The sequence below is a fragment of the Salvia splendens genome, chromosome 13, assembly GCF_004379255.2.
Source record: "Salvia splendens isolate huo1 chromosome 13, SspV2, whole genome shotgun sequence".
Classification (NCBI taxonomy): domain Eukaryota; kingdom Viridiplantae; phylum Streptophyta; class Magnoliopsida; order Lamiales; family Lamiaceae; genus Salvia; species Salvia splendens.
The window spans coordinates 22,732,539-22,751,932 of NC_056044.1; the positions used below are offsets into that span (position 1 = coordinate 22,732,539).

Sequence of the window (19,394 nt, forward strand, 5' to 3'; positions counted from 1 at the left end):
ATAACTCGACATTGATTTTTCCACGCAAAATTAACTCACTTTTTAAAATTTAAACTATTTATAACGTATTAAAATTAAAATTATGTTTCTGTTTATTTGCATACTAGATTATATGTTGTTTTTTGAATTATCTTATATTTTTCAGAAGTTATCATATAGATTCTTGAAATTAAAGACTATTTAATAAATTTGTTGTAAACTTATCATTGAACGAATCATTTCTATGATTGTTTGATTGGTTTCTTTTTACTGGCTATGTCATTCTATTGGAGGGTAGATATAAACAACTGATGAATTTCCACTTTAATAACTAGTCCAAAAATTCTTTCCGATAATGTTTGCCTTCACAAAATCGTAGACCGTTGATAGTTTTACCATAAAGCATTTCCAACAATTAAGATATTGTCATATTGGGTTAGGACATTAAATTCTGTGTTTTGCTTTCCAAGTTAAAGTTATAAATTGATCCCAATGGAGTAATATTGACATCTCTACAAAAACTAGATTTGAACATTCATTGGAAGTTTGGGAATATTATTACGTTTGAGCTAAAATGGTTTTGACCATTTTAGGAAAATCCAACAATCCATAGAAGTAAATTTTCATAAAATTCATATAACCTCATCCACCCCTTTTAATCATGATTTCATACTGAAATCAACTCGAGAAATTCAAAAGTCTCCTTTAACCATTTTTCTATGATTTAGGGGTTATACATAGCATCCATGTTTTGTATTTCTTAAAATATTTCAATATTTAGTGTATGAATAAATAAATCATACCGTTTGTTATTTTGGTTAGTATTGGATAATTCCAATAAAAATAGATTGACTTGACAAACTCATGGCTGAGAATTGAGATGATTGTCAATATTAGTTTTGCTTTAATTTTTTATTATCAATTTTTAAGTCTTGTACGTGAAAATTTGAAAGTACATACTAAAAATTTGAATTTCCGACAAAAAGTGAGTATGTATATAAATATACAAGTATAGAAGCGTAACTAAATATCATATAAAAATAAATTATACTATATTAGAGGGATTCAATTTCTAAAGTATAACATAACAAAATTAAAAAGGAGTCTTTTCCCTCTTCCGCTGAAAGCAACGCCACATTTGTATACTCCTATTGCCCAATCATATTTTTTATTTAGATTAATTGTCCTTATGCAAGTGAGTTATGCTGAAGTAAGTGATATTTAGTTAGTTAAGATAAAATAATATTAAGATATAATCTAGTATTAAGTTATGAGACTGTTTTTGTTGGAAGAGGTTGGTCATGACTAATTATCACATAATTATCCATCTGTTGAAATTGTGTTTACGCTGTGTTGATATTTTTTGTTGCTAATATTTTGTCATCTGTTAACATTTTCTAGTAGTTCAGATCAAAGTTTTGAGTTTCTATAATATATAGAATTTGTATAATATATAGAGTTTGTATTTTATCATTACCATATGTATAGAAGTATATTATAAAGTGTTGTTTATATGGAATTTCGGAACGAAGAAAACAAAGTGCAAAAGGAGATGTTACTCTTTGCAAATTGCACTTAGACGCTGTGTTGTTTAAATTGCACTTTGATCACGTGAAATGATAGTCAAAATAATACTGTACTAATAATAATAATAATGTGCGATTTACATAAAATAATAATTTTAATTATAATATTGAGCCTGATTATATAGATAATGATTGAATGTGGAATTTGGTCTAGAATAAATCGAATAATAATGTGCGATTTACGTAAAATAATAATTTTAATTTTAATATTGGGCGTGATTATATAGATAATGATTTAATGTGGAATTTGGTCAAGAATAAATCGAATAAAATTAAACGTAAAGAGAAATACGAATTCATTTTCTTAATTTCAGCTAAGGGATCCAACAAGATACTATCATATATTAATTGCTTAAATAATGAATTAAGTATATCACATAGTAATTAAATAAATATTTTCATTACACTAAATAAATATCGTTTATTAAATTATGTGTAACAAAAGGTGATTACATTTAGTAAAATAGATTATGATATCAATATATATAATGATAAGTTAATAATGATTTATTGGTGAGAGTTGCGTTGCGGCATCTACGATATTTGTCTGACAACAAAATTTCATTTAATTCCACAACCGAAAAATAAAAAATCAGAAATCTCTCCACAAACAATGAGCAGCAAAGTCTCCAATTTCTCCGATCTGATCCAGCGCGTCACCGCCTCCTGCCTCCTCCACCCCCTCGCCGGCATCTCCCGCGCCGATGACCTCTCCGACGCCGGGGATGACGACGACGACGACTACCACAACGCCATCGGGGAGGAGGAAGAAGACTTCGAGGATGACGAAGACCTAAAAATCAATTCCGATTGGGGCGGCGGCGAGAATCCGCCGCCGAGGACAGCGGAGGTGGAAATGCTGATGAGCCAGGTGTTCGACGCGGTGTCGGTGATGAAGCGGGCGTATGTTAGCCTCCAGGAGGCGCACTGCCCTTGGGATCCAGATAAGATGCGCATCGCTGACGTGGCGGTGGTGGCGGAGCTGCGGAGGGTGGGGCTTCTGAGAGAGAGGTTCAGGCGGAGCGTGAGCGGCGGCGGAGGGGGCAGGGGAGGGAGGTGGGGAGTGGGAGCCGCGACGCTGAGGGAGGTGGTTGCGCCGTATGAGGCGGCGGTGGAGGAATTGAAGAAGGAGGTGAAGGTGAAGCAGGCGGAGATTGATAATCTGAGGGAAAAGCTCAAAACGGCGACGTCTTTCGACCATGTGAGTAGCAAGTCAAAGGGAAAGTCCAAGAGGCGAGTCAGCTGCACCACTCAAGGTCACTTCCTCACTCACTTCCTCTATTTACGAATATGCCCTTTACATTTATTAAATCGATATCAACACTTTACGTGAAGATTGTTAAATGACTAGCAATGCTCTTAGCTGCCACATTTATTATTCTATAAAAATTAATCAAACATTTGAAGAGGGAAATTAATTAAATATATTGAATCTGTTCTGACCAATATTAATATATATCATTTCTAACAGTGGCAGCAGCTCCAGCAGTAGAGCTATTTGAATCATCAATGGGCTTAGTAAAAGAAGCTTCAAAAGCCTTCACATCACTGCTCCTCTCCCTCATGCGTTCAGCGCACTGGGACATCGCGGCAGCCGTTCGTTCCATCGAGGCTGCGTCTTCCACCAACGCCACAATGAACAACCCCACCGCCACCACCACCTTCACCGACTCCATAGCTGGTGCCAGCCACGCAAAATACGCCCTAGAGTCGTACGTGAACCGCAAGATCTTCCAAGGGTTCGACCACGAGACGTTCTACATGGACGGAAGCCTCTCCTCGATACTCAACCCGGATCAGCACCGCAGAGACTGCTTCACCCAGTACAGAGACATGAAGGCGATGGACCCGGTCGAGCTCCTCAGCATTTTGCCTACTTGTAGCTTTGGCAACTTCTGCTTTAAGAAATACCTATCTATCGTGCACCCGAAGATGGAGGAGTCGTTGTTCGGGGATCTGGAGCAGCGGCGCCAGGTGTTGGACAGCCACCACCCGAGGAGTCAGTTCTATGGAGAGTTCCTCGGGCTGGCTAAGGCGGTCTGGTTGCTGCATCTGCTGGCATTCTCCCTCGACCCCCCTCCGAGTCATTTTGAGGCGAGTAGAGGGGCTGAATTTCAATCGCAGTACATGGAGAGTGTGGTAAGGGTTTCCAGTAGCAATGGAGGATCCAAGGTGGGGATGGCGATGGCGATGGCTGTCGGGTTTCCAGTGAGCCCCGGTTTCAAGGTTGGGAACGGCTCGGTAATCAAGGCTAGGGTGTACCTAGTGCCTAAGAATTGAAGACAACATTGTGGTTTGTGTTTTAGAATAATTTTAGCTATCTATTGTTGTAGAACTCTTCTTTTTTGCTTCGGATTGTGGTAATATTTTGGGTTGCTAGATTATATATCACGATTATGATCAAGACATAAGTACCATGTAATTCAAGAATCAACTTGGTGTATAATTGATATGAATAAAGTGAGCATTAACATAATTTAATAATACAATGGCTCTTACGAGTATATAGTAACACTAACAATTACTCCATTAGCTCTGGAGATGTGCTCTCTGGCTTCAGAATTTGTCAGCAAAGTTCTCCATCGAAGTCAATGCCGATTCCACATGACAAAAAACATCATTTTATTCGCATATATATTTTGATACTCTTGTGTTACTGAAAAAAGGAAGCTTCTAGAAGAGCTTGTGTTACCAGAATATAGATATGGGGAATCTGACTCTCCTCGTTGCCAAACAAACAAAAGAATAGGTGGTGATCATACATACATATTCTAACTTATCAATAGAAGAGTAATCTTTTCACTTGCAAAAGAGATGGAAGATGGCATTTATAACTGGAAACAAATACTGAATCTGCTCTCTTTCTAAACCCAAAAATACTGCAATTATTGAAGTATCTATTTTAATGTACACTTTTTTCTCCATGAGGAAATTGTATGTCCAAAAGATGCATTGTCTTACTTGTTCGAGAGTCAAAAACATGATGACATTCCACGATCCAAGCCGACCAAAGTTTGGTAAGAACCCCTTGTAGAAGGCAAACAATCCCTGCTAAGGAGAATGCATTGTCATCGTTACCAGCAACAAGGTTACAAAATGCAGTATGATAGTTCAACTACCTACTTTGGAGTAGTTACTTATGCAAATATGTCTCTAGCCTAAATCAAAGACATACCTCGGTTTTTAATGTTTTGAAGAAGCAATCGACAGTGCCTTTATAAACTGAATCTCCCATCATTCTAGATTTAACCTGAAACAGAACAAGCAATAAAGTTCTTATAACAAATTGTGCAGCTCCTCTACTCATAGGTAATTGATAAGAAATGTGCAGCAGCAGTTTACCAAATGAAACAACAAAAGATACTACATTAATATTTTTACTTGAACAAACTTAATAAAAAACTAATATAGTACAACCTATAAGCCCATCATCACGGAGATGTTGAGGGGTCATGCGCATTATTATCGTCCATACCTAAAGTTGACTTCACAAACAAATAATCACATTAAGATAGTGAACTTTTAAGAACTGAAACCAACTAATGATTAGAAATAAAGGTGATTATTGCGCATGCTCACAATTAGGGAAGTTTCAGGAAATAGATTCCGAATGCATATGGAGAACATTAAGGGGGAAACAAATAATGAAACTAATAAGTTGTTTTTGTCTTACAGTGGATTTTATTGGTTCAAATCCAGCGGCATCTAATCAAGCGTAAAGAATGCATGCATATATATATATATATATATATATAGAATTCCATGTAGTTAGAACTTCTTAGATCTGCTTTTGTGATTTAACAGGAAAATTGTTTGAAATGCTTATCATTTCTAAGCAGGAGCGGAGCCAGGAATTTGTAAGGTTGGGGCAAATTTACATCTGAAAGAATTTTGTGAATGTGAGGAGGAGCATTTAAAAGAAAATTAAAAGAAATAAATTATAGAATACATAATAAATATATGAGTTGGAAAATTTGAAGTGGGGCAAATGCCCCTCCTAAGCCTCACATAGATCCGCCCATGCTTCTAAGAGAACACTGATAAGATATCAGTAACTCACGAAGAGTTGGCATGTTTCACTAAGACTGCTGTTGATGGCTACCAAACAAAAAGAAAAACATTATGCAATTGAAGTGAAAAAAGTTACCACATCGATGGGGGAGCCAATACAGACAGCAAAGAATCCTGCACCTAAACCAGCTAAGATATGTGTTAGAACATTGTCTGTGAATCCTGGAATTTTCAAAATTGTCTGCATATAGAATAGAAAAAATTAGAGAAGTAGAAGATGACATGACTAGCATAGGATTCGAAAAAGGGACATAGTGAGTTCCATGGAAAGAAAAGAGTTGGGAGTTTCACCTCTTTGACTTGATCATAACTAGCTAATTCGGCAGCATTTACAGTCGCATTTCTTGCAATGTTTGGCCCAAGCCCTGTCCACAAAGCTGCCACTCCTTCCTGTTAACTTCTGGCGCTTGATGAGTGGGTAAGCATATTGAACACCCACTAATTACTGTACAAAAATCACCTTCTAGACTATGGCATAATATGCCTGCTAAGCACCACTATAACATCTCGCCACTCCAACTGGCAATTTACCCTCAGCTTGAAGCCGAGCTTTGACGAGGTCAGTAGGATTTGCCACGGTTATTGCTATAGCACCTTTTGATTTGGACAGAATAGCTGTTATTACTGGTTCAGATACAACTAGCACTCTCATTTACATAGATTGATGGTTTGTTCACCAGTAAGAAGAGCAGCTATTATTTTAAAGAATAAGGGAACATCTGCCGAATGAGTTCCAGATATGAATGCCTTAACCTGTGAGAAGAATCTTCATTAGATCCTAAGATTACACCCATGACTAGAGCATGAAGAATGACAAAAGGGGCAGCATGAATGATACATACAGGCTGATACAGTTCGACTCTTAAGCCTCCATAAAGGCATTGCCGATGTAAACCAGGTACCACCCCATTCCAAAGTGCAAAAAACCCTTCTTCTTTTGCTATGGTAGTAATTGTACCCAACAAGCCCTTGTATTTTGGTACAGCTATTGAATCTCCTAGAGGAACTCTCTTTTGGAGTTGAAGCCTCACTTTAGCAGTATCTAAAGGAATAGTATAAATCTGCACATGAGCAATAGGTGAAGATTCAACCTGAGCCATTGAAAATTAGTTTAGACATCAGAGTTTAGAGTTAATTGAGTAAGCTGCAGTTTTCCCTATCCAAATTACTAAATGAATCCCTTTCTAATTCTGTGTCACAAAATTTACAATTATCCGGATTAGAACTTGCCTGTGGATTTGAGGTTGATTAATTCAAAACTAGAACGTACAAGACTATCCTCTGGGTAGCAGCAAGTCACAAGTCACAGTTTGATTTTTCTAAAAAAAGTTGTTTCTGAATCTATCTATTACTCAAGGATTGAAGAATTGTATTTTATCAAATACTATATGGTGCATGTTACTTTGAACTAATCAGAACCTGTTCCAAAAAAATTCTAGCCAACTAGTATTCAGTAACTAAACTACTCTCTACAGATAGAATAATAAGAGGGGAGTACTACTTATCACCACAATACTACAAATGTGATCTCGACTTAAAATGTACATTTACAACGAAATCACAATTGCAACTCAACAGTCTCTAGTTAAATATCCTATCCATCCTTACCTAGTTCAAAAACACAAAAGTATCTCAACACTAACATCAAACATCAAAACAACTTCGGAAACCTTAATCCAAATGATTTATGGATTAAACTAACTCAAAATCGAAAATTATCAAGAGCATTAGCCATTAGCTAAACTAAGATAAAATTAAAGAAAAAAACAGCATCAGCTGAAAACATATAATCGAGCTAACAGGACGAGAAAAGTAAATCTAGAAAAATTACAGGATCAGACTATGATAATATGTTGTTAAGTAATCAATGCAGTCGCAAATGAGCAATAGTAGATGTGATGATGATTCACCTAAAGTTGCAGTAAAGCCAGTAAATAAAATCCAAATAAACGGAGAAAGACGATACCTCGGCCAAACAGGCGGCGAAAGCGCTGCAAGCGAATATTCCGGCGAAAGAGATCTGCAACGGATCCGCCATTGGAGATCAAAAATAGATTTGTAGTCTCAACAGAAAATAGTCTTTTTGTAGCAGTAATCGGTATTCGGTAGAGTGACATATGATATGATATGATATCCCTGCAGTGTGAATACACAGAGTGCTAATATTTATGTATTCCTTAATTTTTTATTCTTAATCCATATTTTAAATGCATTTTTTTTCTTTTAAACTAAAATACATTATAAAAGATATTAGCGTAATTAATACTTCCTTACTAATCATTTTTCAAGATTGATAACTTTCTTATTTTTATATCTTTATCCAAATTTTTTACACCTTTTTATTCTTGTAAATACGTACAGAATACTAAATTGCATAATTAGAATTTTTGTATAGTCTATCCTTAATAGTTACTTTGTCATTAATTATTTTCTAAAATTGATGATTTCATATAAAAAAGGATATGTCTATCCGGAAAGTTTTAAACACCAGTATAAAAATAATTAATAATTACTTTTAAATACTCAAGAATTATCCAATCCTTTTTTTTTTGTTCTTTGATATCATTGATAAAAAAAAGTAACTAGCTACTCAGCATCTTAAAAATTTTGATGACACGAAATTTAGTTACAAAATTAGTAAATATTGAGTGAAAAAAAGAAAATAGTTAAAGTGTTAATAGTGGATATTGTGATCAATACATTTGCCGTGTAATTTATGGTACTATGATGAAAAAGTTTCAAATAATAAAAATAAACTAGTAGTAGTAGTAATTTTCAGATTCACACACATGCCTCTTTTATACTATCTCGAACACTATGCCACTTATACTATTATGCAACTAAAAAGGAAAAACATGTAGTAGTAGTTTTTTAGTCAGCATAAACTTGGTTGATACAAAATGGCAAATGAAAGCATCATCACGCGACCACAAAGGCACTAGAAGTACCCTTGAAATGCTTGATCGTTCCCAGCAGACTCTTCGAAGCACCGAAGTGCCTAATTCTGTACACACCTGCAGCAGCTGTTTGCGGCACAATCCACTGTATGGTTGCGTAGCTTCGTGTGCTGAGTTTCGAAGGCCTCGACCATATGAACCGGAGGCAGAAGTCATCGTCGTCATAGGCGGGCTCCCATGTACCCTTCCCCCACAGGATCTCTACCAATGCAAACGTCCCTTCGGTCATGAGATCGTTTCTTGGGCACGCGGACCAGAAAGTGACGGTCACATTGTCTCCTCTCCTGAAGGTTGTGTTTTTGGGCACGTCCACCTTCATGTCCCCAAACTGTGTGCCGAATGGGGTTGCATCCATGACAACTGGTGTAAGTAGGCTTATCTGCTTGTCAAGCAGATCCGGGGGTTGTGGGCCAGGCTCGACTGGCTTTCCGGTGATGAGGGCTGTGGCGAGCTTCTGGAATACTTGAATGTAGGCACTGAGTGTGTGTGGGCCGTACAATGTTGATGCACCCTGAACACGGGGAGGAGAGCCACTTTTTTAAAAAACGATCCCTGCCTATGTTTTCAAACTCAACATACAACATTGAGAAAGCAGAGTAATAATATTAATAATTCATGTGAATCTTGCAATCAGGATTGAGCTTATTCTTTTGGCTGAAGGTTATAAATATATGAGCTAACTTAGTATATACATCTATATTTGAGTAGAAATTCTCTCACTATTGCGTGAAGTTCAAATCGTCACTAGCAGGCTCTCAACAGGTCTAAAATATTCTTGCAAAATAAAAGCTTTTTTTTTTAAAAATAATCAAAAGAAACTTTTGAGAATTCATAAAAAACAAAAGCAACTTACCTCATATCTCTGCATCTGGTATTCCTCATATGTGGTGACGTACTGAGAATATGTATTTGTCAAGCCAGCTATCACTACATGCGTATTGTTACCGAACTCTTTGCTACTTCCACTTGTGAGGGCCTTTTTCACAGCATCTCGAAGGCGTCTTCCAGCCATTGTGGTGAACTCTGGTATGTGAAACCAAGAATTTAATATAGTTCAGAACTAGAGAGAAAACAGACATATTTTCTTTTCCTACAGCATGACAAGATAATTTTAGTTCCATAAAAGATAAAGCTGTCAATACACATGCCAAATCTCATTAGAGCTGACATGCATCCATTAAATACCATCTCTCATATTTAGATGTAAACATAAAAACTAATTTTCCTTTTCTCTGAAGAGAGCACCGATCAGTAAATAATTTCGAGCATTATAGGAATGACAGTAAAATCTATAAATTCCACAACAAGAAAGAACTACAAATGAAATTACTTCTGATGCATCTGGATAAGAAAGTTACCCCCAGCATATTTACTAAAAGTATTAAGTAAGGAAAAGTAAGTCAAGCTCTTACCTCCAGGCACACTAAGAATGACCATCTGCCCTATCCTCAGAATCTGAACTGGAAGTATTGAAGGCTGCATCGAGATAAAATTATAATCAATATGAGGTTGTAACATGCATTACAAGTGGAAAGCAAGCTGGACACAGAGCAGTTTCTATCCGAAAACCAAACCAAGCTGGACACAGAGCAGTTTCTATCCGAAAACCAAACCAAGCTGGACAGAGAGTAGTTTCTTCGAAAGTAAAGTTACAGGTCATTACAAGAGAGACTAATAACAATTTAGCAGGACTTTTACTGACCGCCCAATCGTACGGCTGTTTCATTTCACCAGTATCCAGTAAAATGGGCTTTGGTTGCTGACAATCCGCTTGTTCCTTGGTAGGAGTTTTCAGTAAATTGCGGACGAGTCTCCAAAATGCATTACCCTGTGAGAGAGAGAGAGAGAGAGAGAGAGAGAGAGAGAGATTAATAAGTGCAACACAAGAACAGAGACTCATTTAGCAAACCAAATATACACCTGGTCATCCCCTTGCTTAAAATCAAAAGCCCCAGGCCCATCGGTTGTACCAGCAGCAAACGCAAACCCCATTGCTGCCGGACATGTTTTGACAGTGGTGGTACCTCCACCTTCTTTTGGAATTGTGACATCGAGATTAGAGAAATCAACATAAGTATGGATATAATCAATCTTCCCGTTTAATTTTTCTGATGCTGCACTGAATAGCTCAACTGCTTTCTTGAATTGTCTTTGTCCGATAATTCGAGTACTTTCAAATTCGTCTGGATATCTGACAAGCAAGTGATAGCACGTCGGGATTTATTTTACTCTACATAATTCTAGAACATGGAAGTTGACATACCCAGGTCCTCTGCCATAGCATAACTCATTCTTTCCATCACAGGTGCTATGATTGAAATCACAAGGTATCCCTGTATCAATACAGAATGCACCAAGCACATTCGGACTAACATCTCCACAGTTGGTCTGACAGAATGCTGATACAAACTTAGGCCTATCAGCCTGCCTCAGAATACTCCGCACACGTCTTGAAAGGCTCAAAAACCTGGTGGTTGACTTACCAGGTGAAGACTCAAAAGAAGCAGCTAGTTCTAGTAATTCATGATCTGCATCAATATAATCCACCAAAAACTGATCATTAACATGTGGTGATTCTTTTCTAATGTGAACACACACAAATCCCCCCCCCCCCCCACCCGCACTTTTATAATTTATTCCTTCATGTAAGATGATAAAAAAAATACTTCCTTTTAAATCTACACCCATGGAAAGAAGTATTTTCAGAAAAGGAAAATTGGGGCTTCAATCAACATGATTTATAATTTCCTTTTATTTACACCTAACGATTGGCATAATTCCCTAGCATTAGCATAAATCAAGTCTTAGTCATAATAGGTTTATGGGCAAGAAATCCATATATCCAACCTATGTGATAGATCTGCCTAGCTTAGCAAGTGAATATAGTTATAGCCAGACAGAAAAGTCGTGAGGGCACTAGAGCGATCCTGCAAGTCATTTTACTTCTTTATTCTCTTAGGATCACCAACAACGGTGGAAGATTTTTCTGTAAAAGATGGCTGCAGTAGCACAGTCACAAGAAGCCCTATGCCAAAATTGCGATTGGAGTAAAGTGTGCTCGATTTTCAGCAATTTGAACTAATACAGAAACCCTTCTCATTTCAAAGTTATACAGAAGCCAAGTGGGATATGAGCAGAAATGTAGATCCAAGTCATATAGTAGACAAGTAGCATGTAACCATAATTAGAAGTCCATGACTGAATTAGTATCTCAAACATAGTTCTCAAGATTCTACCTATGGCACTCCTATAAAATTGTTTCTATAAAAGACCACCTTATATGACTTGCATATGCTTATGCTTTGAAAGTAATGCTTTTAATTTAACTGAAAATTATTTGGATATTTACGATTGTCATTAACAATTGGAATAATGTTTGAGACTCTTCTGGGGATTCCGTTAGGCTCAGATATATCAGATGATATGCTTCCACCATTCTTCTGATCAAACCAGTCTTCCATAAATCGTGCTGCAGCCCCTTTATTGTCCCCACTGATCAATGCATTTGTACGGCTCATAGAAGTTCCATGGGTTGCAAACCAGTTGAAGCTTCCAACTGGTCCCCATTCATTATCAACAAACTTTAAGAGTGTCATCTCTTTATCAACATCATACTTATATTTACTGCGTTCTGCAGCTGGATTATTAAGGTAAGCACTTGGACTTCTATTGATACCAGCATCTAAAAGTTCCCCTGTAATTGAGGAGAAATCGATCAGAATGATGCAGAGGTCTACAATGAATGGCTACCTGGTTCATGAGCAAAACTTCCCATAGAAACACAAGCAAACAGAGAAAACTAACATCAAGCTAAGTGAAGAGGGCTACACCGCTTTTCAAGTGAGGAAATAAAGCAGAGCAAATGAAAGAAGATATAAACCATGTTTAATGAAACCAACCCAACAGAAAAAATAACAGAACAGACTTGTAAGATCAGTTAGACAGTAGCAGATGGTGGACATGCTAACACACATTAAAATAAAACAGAAGTCCTTTTTCAGCTAATTAGCTTTTTTTGTATTTGCAGTTGCAGGTGGCTATAAAATCCAGTACCAGATAGAATTTTGTTACCTTTATTCACATACACTGATCCAGGTCTAATATTATTATGAGCTTGTATGATGGTCTGCTCAATGCCATCAACAAGGGCATCAAATGACTGGCGCACAAAACCAAGGGATGTTACGATGTACACTATATATTGGAGATAACCTCCTGGGCCAGCATGGGTATGAATGCCGCTAATAGCAACATTCTTTTCTGTGTAGAGATCTCCATACCTGCAGTAGCATAACAAGATCACCTCTTAAATCAAACCAAATACGCCATGCTATTACATCAAGCAAAGCTGCTGCTAATTACATTAAGATTAATAAAAATAAAAGGGTCTGCAAACTTTCCAGAGTTACCATAGGAATATCCAGTGTCAATAGCATAATGAAGACTTAATATTTTGAAGGCTAGTAAGTTAGCCAATAACTACCTTACTTTCAATCTCTCGAGAACTTTTATAGTCACCAGTTGTGATGCCATACAAGCATCTAGATTGACAAATAGAACTCGTTTCCCTTGTGGCTCTGCAACAATGAAGGCCCGAGCGCGCAATCTGAAGTGAACACCTGATGCCACCTGATCCATGTTCGCATATCCCATCATATTGACATCAGCAGCCGGACCCGTGATGTCATAGCTTCCGATCCCAATTAGGTTGTTGGAAGCCCTCCCACTACCCAACAAGAGCAATAACAATATCGGCAACCAAATCATCCCGACTGATCTCCCCATCTTTCCTCTACCGTAAGCCAGTTCTCTTCAAGCACCTAATCACTCCTACACATATTTCTTCAGCATATATGAGAATTTAGTAATTCTTACTATGAGCTGTTAACTATACAATACCAATTAACAACATAACCACCAAAATTTAAGCAACAAACATCCAAAAGAAGCATCAAACGGAAAAAAAGAGATTAAAAAGGGGGAAACCAAATTTCTCCGCAACAGAACTTTAATTCAGCTGCGCCCCAACGGCAAAGCAAATACTTACGAAATAATATAGTATCAAGTAAACTAGAAAAAATAATTTGTGATTAAATACAATACCTAAATTAGCAGCCAGAAAATGATAACACGACAGTTACCAAAATACGCCAAGTAATACGTCAATTCAAACACAATAAAAGCATGAACCAAATTAGCAGTAGAGATTGATCAATCGAACACTCACATGTATAACCAGCAATCGTGATGAAGTGCGAGAAGATTTGACTGAAGTGGAAATTGAGTGAAACCAACCAAAATGTGAAAAAGGGAATAAAAAAGGATGGCTTGGCGTCGAAGTGACGTTCAAGAGTGGGTTGCTTCGTTCAATTAAGTAATCTCCACGCGCTTATATGTAATCAGCAGCTGCTGCACTAGTTTTCACACCTTAGAGCACCCACCAACGAGCACGGTCGTGGCCCCAGCGCCACTATTCCTGTATGCTCTTAGGCAAGAGCTCAACACCCACAGTTGTGCTCTTCCGCAAGGACGAGCCCAATTCATTTTAAATAAAAACATTTCCATAACATTAAAATTCATTAAAAAAATGAAATAATATTACAAATTACAAATAAAATAAAAAAGACATAATTAAAATCCTAAAAAATAAAAATTACATAATTAAAATCCTAAAAATTAAAAATTACATAATTAAAATACTAAAAATTAAAAATTACAAAATTAAAGCAAAAATATCACGTGGAAGACTACTCATCCGGCGGCACTACCCCCAATTGTTTTTGGAGGCCCAATATCATGGCCTCGTGCGATCGAAGTTGCGAGGGGGTCATAGTTGACCTATCGGTCATATTGAGTTAGGCCAAAAGGGTCCACAACGAGTTGGTGGGGGTGAAGGTGGTGCATAGGGAACGGGAAAGGAAGCGGGGTCGGGAGCATCGCCGGATGGAGTCGCGACGCGACGGTGGTTGGCCGCCGCCTTCTTCCTTCCTTGCGGTCTGCGTTGGGAACCGCTCGGGCCGGCGTCGGGGCTACCCAAGTTAGCTCCGGCGAGTTGGCTAACTACGTCTTCGGAGCCGGAGTCGGATAGGGATACCGACCTTGACCGTTTGGAGGAGCCGCTAGATGAGGATGTTACGCCTCCCCTATACTTCGGATGCGACCGCGTCTCCTGCCAAATGTTGAGGTACTTGAACGCCTTGTAGTTCATGGATTGGTAGGTCGACATGGCGGAACTGATGATGTCGACCTCGCTCCAGCCGCTCCCCGCCGACCGCTCTTCCTGGAGGTTACCCCTGGAACTTGTTAATTTCTTCGTTGGCTCGGTAGATGGCGTTGTGCACCATACCCTCGTTGCGCTCAATTGTTCCCTCCGGCCGGTTTTCATTGTAGCGGCGACAGATGCGCCACCAAAAGTGATCGCCGGATTGGTTCGTACCAACCTCCGGATCTTCGGAGATTGACAAATACGCCTTTAACAATTGCTCCATCTTTGTCTGCGAGTACGGTGTGCAGACACCGCGAGTAGGAGAAGTCGGAGTTTGGGAGGGGGCGGTTGACCTCGCTCTAGGCTCGGGTGTCCACCCGTATCGCCCTTCGGAGACATCTTGGTCGTCGATTGGGTATGGCCGGTAGCCACCCGGAATGCCCGAACTTTGGGTTTGAGGAGGGGCCGAATATTCCGTTTCCGGATTAGGAAACGGTTGTGAACCGAACCAATCGGGGTTCCAACCGTGGGAGCCCGGAGGGTGATCGCCTTGGCGCGACATTGTTATGTTGTATGTGTGAAAGAAATGGAGATGAGAGAATGTAGATGAGAATGGAAATGAGAGAATGTAGATGAGAATGAAAATGAGAGAATGTGGTGTGAATTTTTGAGTGTGAAAGTGGGGGTATTTATAGATGAAAATGTGTATTTTTGGGGGAAAAAATTTAAAATAAATAAAAAGTGGTAGAAAATGGTATAAAAACGGATATATATTTTTTGGGAAGTGGAAAAATATTTTTTTTATTTTTAATCACTTTTTTTAATTAAAAACCGATTTTTTAAAAAAAAAATCAAAGGCAACGACTATGTCGTTGCCAATCGCAGCACACCACGTCACCTGCTCGCTGGCACGGACGTGCTCGATGCATCGAGCAGCGGCGAGAGCGCAGGGGCGGATGAGCTCTTCCGTGCCGCTGGAACGGACGGACGGACGTCGTTCGTCCACCGTTGCAGATGCTCTTAATGCTTCAGTAGTAGAGCGGCGGTGGCGCTTGGTGGTTGGAGGTGCGGCGCGGCGTTAGTTCAAGGATTTGTAGGATCATTTCATTATTAAAAAATTACAATCAAAATTAAAAAATAAATTATCTTTATAGAATAAAACAAACTAGAAAAAATGTTTATTTCTATTGATTTGAAGGAAACATATGCGGGTATATATAAAATCCTTTTTTCTCATAATAATAGTCACATTTTATCATTTCAGTCTGTTTCATAATAAGACTCACATTTTATCATTTCAGTATGAGTCTGTTTCATAATAAGAGTCACATTTTATTTTTATCATAAATATTAAATATGTATTACATTTCACTAACTCATTTAACTCACATTCTAATTTTTATTATAAAATTATTATAAAAATATAGGTCTTATATTTAACTAACATTTTTGATGTACTATTCCTTACTAACTTTATCAATGTACTATTTTTATTCTTTACTGACTATAACTTTTTCAATGTTTTATTTTTTATTCTTTACTGACTATTTCTTAAAATTCTTGTCCAAGTCAAATATGACTTGGGATGGAGTGAGTGATGCGAAACATATTCGGAGCATGTTTTACATTTATTGACATGCTTTCAAGAACAGTAAATTGATGAATTTATTTTATATAAATTAAGATAGTTGGTATCTCGTTATGATATTTATGGTGGATATTCAATTTCGTCCATCATTTCACAACACTGAAAATTAATGGAGAATAAATGGAAGTACAGTAATTTAAGATAATTGAACGCTCACATGTTTTAATATTTACTAGATTTGTAAGTGAAAATTAAAACATTTGCTACGTCTACATATATCCTAAAATTAAGATATTATTTTAAAATATTAAAATGATGGAACAAAATAAAATATTTATTGTGTTGTGTCAATGAATGGAAAACTTATTTTGAAATCAAAACATAAATTAAATTCACATTTAATTCTTTTTACAAAAATATCCATTTTGTTAATTTATATGGATTAGTAATATAAGTGTATTTAAATTCTGATTTTTAACCAACTTTATTTTTTGGTCTATATGTGAACTTTTAATGTTACTAAGTATTAGTTTGAATGCTTTGGCCAATATCTCAAATCTTTGGAGTTTGTAAAATTCTCATGCACTATTGGAAATCTTACATTGATACTACATCATAGTACTCTATGATTGTTTGTCGAGAAAGTAATGTTCAGGATTCTATTCTTTGGAATAACACTCCTAATAAAGAGTACTTTCTTGTGTTTGAAATACCAAGAAAATTGTTAGGATTTTGAACATATATTCAATCAAGTACTCGCTCCGCTCCTTATTAAATAAGACTTTTCAGCACGAGATTTAAAAAAATGCGATTTTGTTAGTTACGTCAAACATCCAAAGAGAATATGAACCACTTAGCAAGGGACAGAGGTAGTAATTAAAATAATACGGTAATTGAATTGAGAAATAAATATAATACACTCAAAATATTTATTAATTAAATAAGAATAGTATAACTAATGATTTTAAGATTGCATTGAGATTTTCTTAATTAAATACTCCCTCCGTCCCGTGTTACTTGCACTTATTTCCTTTCTGGACGTCCCAAGTTATTTGCACTCTTTCCATTTTTAGTAAAAATTATCCTGCAGCCGCAATTGTTGACTTTGCTATACACTCATTCCTTAATCTCCGTGCCGAAAAGCAAACATGCGAGTAGCACGGGACGGAGGGAGTATTAATTATAAAACACAAAAATAATTACTCTTATTATTATTATTATTATATTATTATTATTATAATGCAGAATTTTAGCGATTAGATTATAATTTTCCTAATAAGTTAGTTGTTTATAACAAAATAGTAATAATAATAAAAAAAATTATACAATTAAAGTACATAAATATGTAAATTCCTATAAACAGGAAAAAATATTATACTCCTATAAGAAAAGTTATGGAGTCAAAATCTTGAAAAGTTGTACTACTATTTTCCTTATTTTCAGAATTCCGATTACTTTTACTGTTTAATTGAAAATTAGACAAACACCAAAATATATAAATTTAAAAAATCAAATTACTTTTTCTGATAGAATTCTATCAAACAAACATGGACTATTTATTGGTTAGCGCACCCACAATGGGGGCCTGATGGCACGCCCGATGGCGGCCATCATCCTCGGGCACCGACGATGCCTCCACTGTGGGTGCCCGCCATCGTCTGCGCCCTACGCCCACGCCCGATGCATCGTCCGCGGAAGAAGCGCAGACGATGGCCTATCGTCAGCGCCATCGGGCGCCCCATTGTGGGCTCGGCGGACGATGGGCGCAGACGATGGCACGCGTTTTTTGATTTTTTGTATAAATACCCCAACCCCACCTTCATTTGTAATATTTCATTTCACGATTCCACTCTCGAAACTCACATTTACTACGAAATGGATTCAAGTCCCAATAGTCCGATGTTTGGTGAGGCGCGTTGGGCGGGTACAGAACCCGACGAATATCGGTCGTTCGACGCCAACACACAGTACGATCCCGAATTCAGTACGGAAGCGTACGGTTTGGATGACATGGAGCCGTCTCCAAACCGACCTGTCGCCCCCTCGCGTCGCGCCGCCGCTGCCGCCGACGCCACCCCATCCACCGCCCCCGCCGCCGCTTCCGCCCCTGCCAAAAAGAAGCGGATCCGGCACCTGCGTGGAAAAGTTGCCACCTCCGGGCAATTGTGAATAGTACGCCCCCGACCGTACGAACTACCAGCCGGATGAAACCCTCGTATTTGCGAGGTGTTGGGTGGATATATTGGAGGACCCGATATTCGCCAACAACCAGAGGCAGGTGGCGTACTGAGAGCGCATCGCCGAGCGCGTACAAGCGCCAACGGGAGCAACTCCGCAAGCACTGGGATCAGGTGAAGAAGCAAGTCAACCTGTTCGCGGCGGAGTACGAGAAGTGCTCGAGGGAGCAGGGGAGCGGCGAGAGCTTGAGCGACGTGCGCGATAAAGCGCTGTTGTCGTATCAGTCCCTGTACGACGACTTCAAGCATGAGGCCATCTGGGCGCTCTTGAGGGACAAACAGAAGTTCCCAGGCGGGATTCTGCACACTGGTGCGACAAAGAGGACGAAGACCACCGAAGCTAGTGGTTACACGAGTAGCGAAAGCGGAACTCGTCCGGTGGACCTCAACCGGACGTACGAGGACATTGAGAGTTCCGGCACACCGATGTCCTCCCAGCTTCCCATAGGCGTCAAGGCTGCGAAGGCCAAGGGGATGGCGGCGGCGACATCATCCTCGACCGCCGCCGCCCCATCGCTGATCCCGGTCCCGATCCCGACCCCAAGCCGGACGGCCGCCGTGTATGAGTCATTGACAACAGCCTCGATGGCGAAGACGTTGTTGCAGACGCACAAGGCCCTCAAGAAGTGTACGGACCCCGCCGAAGTCGAATATCTCTGGGGGGTTGATCGATGAGCTGCGCCGGAAGTTGGGAATTGCGTAGATTAGCCAACTTGAATCGTGCAACTTTTGTGTAATTAATGCAATCTTCGCCGGTTTTTAGTTACTCGT

At 38.5% G+C, this 19,394-nt stretch overlaps 2 protein-coding genes and 1 pseudogene across 4 annotated transcripts; 1 reads left to right on the forward strand and 2 right to left on the reverse strand.

Moving 5' to 3' along the window:
* Positions 1-2,090: 2,090 nt before the first annotated feature.
* Positions 2,091-3,949, forward strand: LOC121762301 (protein GRAVITROPIC IN THE LIGHT 1-like). Its single transcript, XM_042158134.1, has 2 exons — positions 2,091-2,821; positions 3,037-3,949. The coding sequence occupies exons 1-2, from the start codon at positions 2,179-2,181 to the stop codon at positions 3,843-3,845; spliced, it is 1,452 nt and encodes a 483-aa protein (XP_042014068.1). The 5' UTR covers positions 2,091-2,178; the 3' UTR covers positions 3,846-3,949.
* Positions 3,950-4,341: 392 nt separating this feature from the next.
* Positions 4,342-7,757, reverse strand: LOC121762302 (annotated as a pseudogene).
* Positions 7,758-8,364: 607 nt separating this feature from the next.
* On the reverse strand, positions 8,365-13,979 carry LOC121762300 (neutral ceramidase 2-like). 3 transcript variants are annotated; one of them, XM_042158131.1, is made up of 10 exons: positions 13,821-13,979; positions 13,077-13,435; positions 12,665-12,873; positions 11,943-12,287; positions 10,857-11,121; positions 10,514-10,784; positions 10,296-10,421; positions 10,006-10,069; positions 9,447-9,616; positions 8,365-9,104 (listed from the first exon to the last, which is right to left on the reverse strand). In XM_042158131.1, the coding sequence occupies exons 2-10, from the start codon at positions 13,376-13,378 to the stop codon at positions 8,556-8,558; spliced, it is 2,301 nt and encodes a 766-aa protein (XP_042014065.1). In that variant the 5' UTR covers positions 13,379-13,435; positions 13,821-13,979; the 3' UTR covers positions 8,365-8,555. The 3 variants fall into 3 exon arrangements, with proteins under 3 accessions (XP_042014065.1, XP_042014066.1, XP_042014067.1); XM_042158132.1 differs by having other exon boundaries at positions 13,077-13,423; positions 13,821-13,972; XM_042158133.1 differs by lacking the exon at positions 11,943-12,287.
* Between the last annotated feature and the right edge of the window lie 5,415 nt (positions 13,980-19,394).